The following is an 8666-nucleotide window of genomic DNA, read 5'->3' on the forward strand; positions in this document are numbered from 1 at the left end:
CAGTGTTTGGCGGTCCAGCCATCACTCTCTCTTTTTTAAGAAAAAATGTACCTAGTTCAATAGAAAACAGAGAAGTCGTAGTCGAGAACGGGGTCTCTTGGTAGCAGGTACAATCGGCAGCCGACGAATACTCTCAGGAGTGTTCACGCCGTTATCGGCGACAGGTAAGCGAGATGTACCACCAGCTGCATCTCTCTTTTTTATTCTATCCTTTCGTGGATCGCGTTGCTATCGCCATCGTCCCCGTTCTCGCTGCTACTAAATCTATAAAAGTTGCCACCGTCCGAGCTGGGGGCCAACAGACGTAAACGGAAGGCTGGCCAGCTGGTGAGATCACGGCGGCATCAACATCCTACGGCCAAAGGATAAAGTCGATGTGGTGCGTTAGCAGCGCAATCCATCGGAACTGCGAACTATCATGTAAAGTCGAGCGAACATGAGGAAAAATACCTCGAGTCGATAGAACGTCTCCGGAGATTTGTTGTCCACTCGTCGCTTTCGATTACACGATGGTGCCGGCAGTTTAAATCCAAGTTGGAGATAGTGTTATTCCATAATACGAAGGCACAAAGACTGTGATAAGAATAGAATCTTTCTATCAAACTTAGGGCAATTTAACTGGGCCGCATACAGGTCGCAGGCAGGAGGGCAGGCAGGCAATTTAATATAAATTATTCGAAACAATTTTGAATAAAGTACTAATACGGCTGGAAGCCTTTTTTATTCCTTCTAAAGAATTGTTGTTGAAAAATTTACTCTGAAGTTCGAACTCCAAAGGGTGGTACGTCGAATGTAAATGGTATTCGTAGCATACATAGTGCTAACGTGTGATTTCACGCTCAAATTGAGTATCTTTTTGTTTTAATTGGAGTAAATACCTGGATGATGTCTTGACTGAAGAATAAAAAGGAGTTTCGAGAAACACCCTTCGCTAGGGTTGTGAGTGTCGATTTTATATATATGTATATTTTTATATGTATATCGTTGACGACCCTCACCTGTAACATTGGCTTTAGGCATTTTTACCTGTCGGATGATGTCAACAAACATAGCTACTGGAACTAGTTTACGGAATGACCTTATATTATTACTAATCGACTTTAATTGTATAACTTTGTCTGTTTTAGTTCAATACGCGACGTACTTACTATAGAACTCAACTCTGTGCTACAAGTAACTAAAACTACCATTAATTATGATATCTTTTCCTGTTTCTGAGCGCTTCACAACGTTTCGCCGCTCGTTGTTGTAAGTCAGCCATCTAACGCAGCACTATTATGCTAAACTTTTTCGTTCTCTCATCAAAGCCGAAGCTGAAGGCGCCAGCGTCAAGAGCTGTTCCTAGCAGCCCGACGCTTTTTCGGTCAGTAAGATAGAACGTCCGTGTGCGACGTTTGGGTAGCTGGGCGATGATGTCCGCTGTCTTTGTCGCCCTCGCCGATCTGGTCGCCCCTAGCAACGCTGAGTGTCACAAGCCAGTAGTGCGTCTCTGGGAACAACATCACAGCGATAGTGTATAATCACAGAACAGAACAAGTGAGAGCGCCTCAGATAAATTGGCCCCGATGCAGCCGCACTGAAACAGCGAGTATTAGGAACGTTCTATAAGAAATTCTCCTATTCCAGACAGCGAGTGACTGACAGACGTCCAACAGACGATGACGTAGTCGGACTGATCTTCATTGACTTTCAGTGTATCGAGAAGATTTACATCGGTGATACCCTGTGTTCTGCAAACGCATAAAACAAAAATAACATCGTGGAATAATGCAGTATTATGCTCCAACCGCCCCCCTGTTAGTCGTATCGTTGCTACCAATTGGTAAGTTGGATCATACGAACGTATCCCCCTTTCTGTTTGAACGCATTCGCAGCTTCTCAACAGGATTTCGAACCCCACCGAAAATAATTGAGCCACTGTTGCTTAATGTAGGATCGAATGGCTCAGTTCATAAAATTCACGTGGATAAAACTCATCTGACAGCGGCGCAATGAAATTGACGGCGCTTGTTTTGTTGCGAGCACGTGCGATCGATGATGAGATTCGGATGCAAAAGAAAACATTTGCATCTGATCAGAGATATTTCATATAGGGCTATCCTGCTGGTATTATTAACCCTGATATAATCATTAATAAGAGCTATCTCTTATTAGTTTATGGTTCGAATTCGTCTGTAGAGTTATAAATTGTTGAAATACGTTGCCAGTATGAGCCTGTTGAAACGTTCGAAAAAAGTAATGGCTGTAAAATGTTTCGTTCCATGCACAAGATACCTTTCATAGAGACAACGAGACTGTAGTTCGGCAAGTGTTTGCGCTATTTAATGGTTTGGGGGGAATGTCACCTGCTAGGTAGTACAACATGCAGAACGAGCTCTTCTGTCTTCTGATTCTTGAAACATCAAGTTGAAAATACGGCGCCTAGCGGAGACTTGTGCATAACTCAATGCACGTATTGGCAATTCTCGTCAGCTAAATTTATTTGCTTAATGTACAGTTATCAAAGTTCAAGGGCTATAAATAGCTGGGCAGTTGCACGACTGAGGTTAGAAACGAACCTTAGTATTCGCTTAAAAATGTGTACTTTATGGACTCCCAATAACCAGGAAGCTATTTCATTTCTTTTTGCAAGTACTCGTAACTCAACGCACCAGTACTATATAAACATATATAACAAGTGGTGAATGGGTAGCGAAAGAGGTCACAGACGTAGAACGCTGCATGTAGATATACCAATACAGTGCTGAGGCCGAAGGTTTCTCGATCCATATAGAATACTTCGATTATTCGAAATATGTCGCTTTTCTTTGTAGGCATACCCGATGGGCTGCTAGAATTCCTTCACCTAAAGTCACGGCACGCATTTCTAACCCGATGACACAGAAGCGACAATTTACTTCGGTCTCAACAGATCGTATCCCCTTCCCCCTACCATATAGGGTGATCAGATGTTATAGAAAAATGGTTAGCATTTTTTCATAGATCTGTTTCTTGTCTCGTAGCAAGTTATCTGTCAAATTATGGCTCCCGTAGCGTTTTTATCATGTGTACATTATATACTTCATGATATCACCCTACTGGCCTGATATACCTAGTCGAACTTGGACATCTCACGAGCACGCACAACTCGGCCAGTCATTTATCTTCTTCCACACAAATGTGCTTTATCTTCGTTTTCACCTCATGTGTATATATGTGCATATTCTTTACATCATGCGGCAGGTCCGCCCGTGTCCTGCCTGAGCTGAGACGTCATCTTTAGCGCGTGTAGGTTCTATCCTAACGGGATTAATTCCTGTGTAGTTATAAGGCTATATGGGTGTGGGGTGGGACAAAGCGATTGGGACAGTACACATCAGTGCCTGTTTCTCTAACACTCAGCTATATCTTTCTGACAAATAAAGCAGACCACCGGAAGGTAATCGAACAGTGATGAGCAGACCCGAAGAGTGATCAAGTACGTTGGTTTATGGCCGGCAATCGTTGTCATGGCTATGATCAGCAGATAGCCTGCTAAAATTCACGAGAGTCAGAGGGGCCCAGGAGACCGGGCAAAATACCAGAGGACCAAACCACTTTTTTGGTACCGGCACTACTTATATTGGCTAACGACTAACTACTAGTCGGGCTTAATTAATGGTAATAGCGCAACAGGTGCCCTGACGACCGCTACTAATTAAATTGGCTATGCGGGCGGTATGTGTATTAGCATTATTGTCTAAACTCAGCAAGATTTGCCCCGCGAATCGCCAGAATTGCCATAGGCATCAAAAGGACTACGCGCCAAAAAAAATTATAGGACGGTCATGGGAGAGATGTCATCAGGCTTTTAGAAAATAACCTCTAATAACGATGCAAGTGCCGTCCACGAATGGCCTGGGTAATAAGCTAGCGGATCAGACTAGGGTATCAGGAAGCCAGCAGTTGGTCAGCGGGTGAATCTCAAGCGAGTTCGGAAAAAGATGACGGAACTGATTTGGATCTTGCATTTGTAAGTAAACCACCTTTTCCTACCTAACAGGCAGACAATCAGCCGCGGATGTGATCAATGTTCCACGCCCTCACCATTCTCCCCCTAACCTTCCCCGACTTGCACTGCGCGATATATTTTAGTAGCTGCTCCAAAAATGTTCGATGGGTGTGGGCTCTGTTCCGCTGGGATCTTCTGCTAATGATGGCGGGGATCAGAGAGTGGTAAAAAAAAGTCTCATATAGTGCATGGGCTGGGTCAGTAAGCACGTCAGAAACGTCGTGGCATATATCTACGTGTGTATAAGCAAAATGAGAAAGAACCTGATTACATTCCGGAAAATCTTTGCGCTGAACGTCATTGTTCTAAATGTTTAAAAAAAAAAAAAAAAAATTCCCGTTGACTAGGTCTAGTTGGCCATATGAAAGAGTCATCTCCCATTGCCAGACATGAGACACTGAAGCCAATCAAATTAACTAATTTGGTTCTCAAACATTTTAGGGGTTTTAATTCGTTCAGCGTTTTACCGGCTTATAAGGTAGCAAAAAGTGTTTGTTGACTAGGTGTTATGGCTTGTTTTCTATGGAAAACGTTCAATGCAATATACAATCAGCAAGCAGATTTGTGAAAAAAATTAATGCTATATAATTTGAATCACGCTTTTCGCTGCTATGCAAACAGAAAAAAAAACATATAGGCCTCCACGACTCTATTTTGCTTTGTCCTTAAACTAAGTCCAGTACTAATATATGATTAATCAGCGCGTCTAAGTCCATGATATCGTTCTTGTCGTATGTTTTAGCTTCGGCGATCAAATGCTACCAGTGTTCAACAAGCGAGGATCCCAAGGGTAAAGATCTTTGCGGAGCTTACCGGTATTTCGATACGTCAAAGAACACACCTGTTGACTGTCTTGGAGAGCAAGCCGTTGCACTTGGCACGTTCTGTTATAAACGACTACAGCAAAGTCCTCGTGGATTTATTTGTAAGTTATTGCTCATATTCTGAACACTGTATCTATATTGTACTATTTATGCACCAAAACTGCTATAGAGTCACTTTTTTCGAACAAGTTTTACCGCAAAATGGCCAAACGCCTCTTTTTTTTTTGATGATAATTTACACACTCGCCTATAACACCATTTTATTTTTGTTCTACTTTCTTTACGGGTGTCTCCTTCAGAGGCCCATTCAAGTCAGGGACCGCTCTAACTCCTTACCGAAGATGAGATTTAAGGCGTCTTTCTTTGCTGGCAGACTTTGATACGTTGTCCTTGCCCTTTTCATTTGCGGACCGATTGAGTAAGCGATTTAAGTAAGCCAGCGATTCTCCATTGCGATTGGGGCTCAAACGGATATCCGCATTTACACCTTTTCAATGCCACGCCTTTCGAGACCGTTTTTCAACGTCAAGGTAGTTCGTATCCGTTGGTCGCGGGCACCTGATAGGGCCACAAGACATGGTTGGAAGAACAAGACACCCTGAGAGGCGGCAGAAGCGAAGAAAGGCCAGTAACCCACCCTGGTCTTTTTCACTGCCCGATAATCAAATTTCTCTTCTTCTTGCGCCTCATATCACGGTTGGGAAAGAGCTACGAAACTAATAGCCTTTCTTTTCATCGTTGTTTTTATTCAGTATGCTTTCTAAGTTCGCGTTCATTTAACGAGATAAGTACGTTTCCTTGATTTGTAACCGGGAAGCAGTTGCAGTATTGTCCCTTTGAGTTTCCTCTTTTGCACCAATTATACCTTATTTAAATAGTGCTCCGAGGGGTACCTTCAGATGCAGCTGAAGCCTCTGTATGTTACTAAGTTTTAAAAAAGCAATTTATCCATTAATTAACCGAAGAGCGTTTGTCGTGAAAAGTTCACGCCAATAAAAAAAGCATTTATTGGTCGCACGGAAGAAGTCTGGAAATCACTAACGAAGGAGACGTACGCAGATAGGAAAATACATACTACTCTTAAAATAAAGCGGAGCAGCAGTTGCATTTATTCGATATAAAGTTCTTCATTTACAGCCGAAGTTATATGGTCGTTAGCGTACTTGTTTTAGTATAGAATACGATAAACAACCTTTAATCGGTTAAATATTTCAGGGGACGGTCGATGGAGAAGCGTAGAACGACGCTGCGCACAAGTTTCTGAGCGCGGCATCAACTGGGGCTGCGATTGGGGTTACGATCTCCAAGGAGTTTATTGGGAGGAGTGTTACTGTGCTGAAGATGGATGCAATGGATCTCCTACACTCATGAGCACCGCTCGAATACTATTTTCCTTATGTCTACTACCGCTGCTGTGGTTGGCGATTCAGCCGATGTAGATAGCATGTTAGCTCTCATAGATAGCTAGCTATAATACTGTACATGGAGCATATGTATAACCAATACTTAGGATTGTGTAATACTGTGCTATATATATACATACATATGCGTAGGCCGCTATTGTGGTGAAGATCTTTAAGTGATTTGACAATGCAGCTCCACGAACCAAGAGTTGCCGTTAGAAAGGTTTGAGGTTGTCAGTAAACTAAACATTAACCAACAAATAAGAATATTTAGGATGCCAATATTATGCATTCTGCTATGCAATTCAGACTGTCAAAATTTCGGAAATCAAACCCAACTTTCGTGAGCACATGAACAGGGAACATCTTATTTCATGAATATCTGTGTTTTTATTTGCAAAGTTTATTTATTTATTTATTTATTTATTGTACATATAGAAAATTAAATTGATTCAATTTGATGTGAGTTGTAACGCATACTAACCGCTAGTCGTATATCTGGGATGCTAATGATGGGATTCTCTCAACATACGATGAAATGGCACCTTTCGAAGGTTTGCTTCGCGGCTGGACTAACGGGACAACGTGTTCGCGGGACATGGCCTAAGATTAAGCATGAGTGCCAGTACAACGTGGTCATACTTCTCCTGAGATCAGAATGCTATTGAAATTCTGTCTATCATCCGTATCTGTGAAAAGATCAGCCTGAGATAGTGGATTCTTAGGGTCCGTCTGACAAGCGCATTGCCACACCACTGATACAAGCTGACCGAATTTGATCGAGCCCTATTCTGAGCAACTTAAGCAAATAAGCACTCGGTCGGATCGGAACTACGGCTTGCATACGCCAGCTTGTCATAAGCCAACACGCTAAATTGGAACGAACAGCTCTTTCAGTATCGCTTTTTAGTCGCAAAAAGTTGTTCGGATGACCTTTAATAACTTATTCGTAAAGTTTGCACACTTTTTTGAGGGAAAGAACTTGACTCCAACCTAGTGAGATCTGGAACTCGCCGTGAGCGTACGTTTACTTGAGGATATAATCATCATCTAGATTGCTATAACAATTTTGTTGTTACATTACATAACGTTACATCATGCATAACAGTACATACTTTTCAAGTCGTATCGACATATAATAAGTTATTTTTATATGTATTTTTTATTGTTTGAAAAGTAAAGTTTCATGATCCACACTTCTACTCAAACTAAAGTGTTATATGTGCTGCACGTATATGTCAGTGCTAAGCTTTCCTTATTTCCACCTAATGAATCTTTTTAGTTAAACAAAGTTACGAAATTTGTTTAATCTGAGAAATCGATTATTTGAAGAAGAACGCGACCATTTGCGTTCGTTACCATAACTTCAGTTGAATTACACCTATTGAAAAATCATTAACACGATAGGAAACTATGATTCTAAAATCAACGATTTTTTTTATAGAATGCTCCGGAAGTGTGCCGATGACATGGCCTCTGTAACAACCGTGTCCGAACGTATAGATGTCCATACACGTCCAATCCCCGCATGTCTACCCAACCAGCAGATATAAATTTCAGCATCAGGATTAAGCGAGTTTTTCGATCTATTTCTTACGTCTGGCCGAACAGTTTAAGTATACGTGAAATTCTCGTTGCAAAATATGCTTTAAATCGGTAGTTTTCACATTGCCCAAGTCATGAGCGACCGTGAGCGCCGCATCAGTATTTGTCCCAGACTTTTCACGCTACTCTGCTGCAACAATCGGTTCAACAAAATCCTAGTGATATGTCTTCAGAATCAGAATTCAAGCACACTGATGTCCTGAGATTTCGTTGAAAATCCTCGGTGTGACCACTATCACAGTTAGTCTTCCCAACTGAGCCACAGAGTTCCTATCTATCATAGTTTTTATGAAAAGACACTTATACGGTCCTTGCTACGATTACGTCATACGTTGCTGGCATAATGTAGTTGGAGGTATAGAGATCAATTCGTTATACAGCATAGAAGAGCTAGAAAAAGTACCGATTAAACTGATTTTGCTCGTTTGAGGTGATTGATAGCGTTGCGATCATATCGAATGTTTCCGTTTAGTTCCTAAACGGAAAACGCCTTAATATTAGCACTGTTAGTTTCTTGACAATGATAATAACAATAACTGAGCAGATCGATCAGAGCGACCTAGACCCAGACAGAGTGACCCATAGAACTGCTGGGACAGATTATTGTTGTACAATTACAAAACATACATATAGACAAGTTAAGCGACCCTGATTTTATATATATATATATACATCGAGTTTATAAAATCTCAAAAGAGGACCAAGTTAAGGCAGTGTTTTTTAAATGGCGTAATACATTTTTATAAGTATAGTATAGAGTACATCATAAATAAAATGAGTAACGTGTGGTAACAAGGAGAAATA

General features: G+C 41.4%; 1 protein-coding gene across 1 annotated transcript; it reads left to right on the plus strand.

The window, feature by feature from the left end:
• Window positions 1-1307: 1307 nt before the first annotated feature.
• On the plus strand, window positions 1308-6636 carry LOC111260968 (UPAR/Ly6 domain-containing protein crok; the record flags this gene model as incomplete). The annotated part of the gene is given in 3 exon segments (XM_022834095.2): window positions 1308-1822; window positions 4773-4955; window positions 6070-6636. Coding segments are annotated over 3 exon segments (462 nt in total). The 3' UTR covers window positions 6294-6636.
• Window positions 6637-8666: the final 2030 nt, after the last annotated feature.

This window comes from Varroa jacobsoni, unplaced genomic scaffold, assembly GCF_002532875.2.
Source record: "Varroa jacobsoni isolate VJ856 unplaced genomic scaffold, vjacob_1.0 scaffold_498, whole genome shotgun sequence".
In the NCBI taxonomy this organism is placed as follows: Eukaryota; Metazoa; Arthropoda; class Arachnida; order Mesostigmata; family Varroidae; genus Varroa; species Varroa jacobsoni.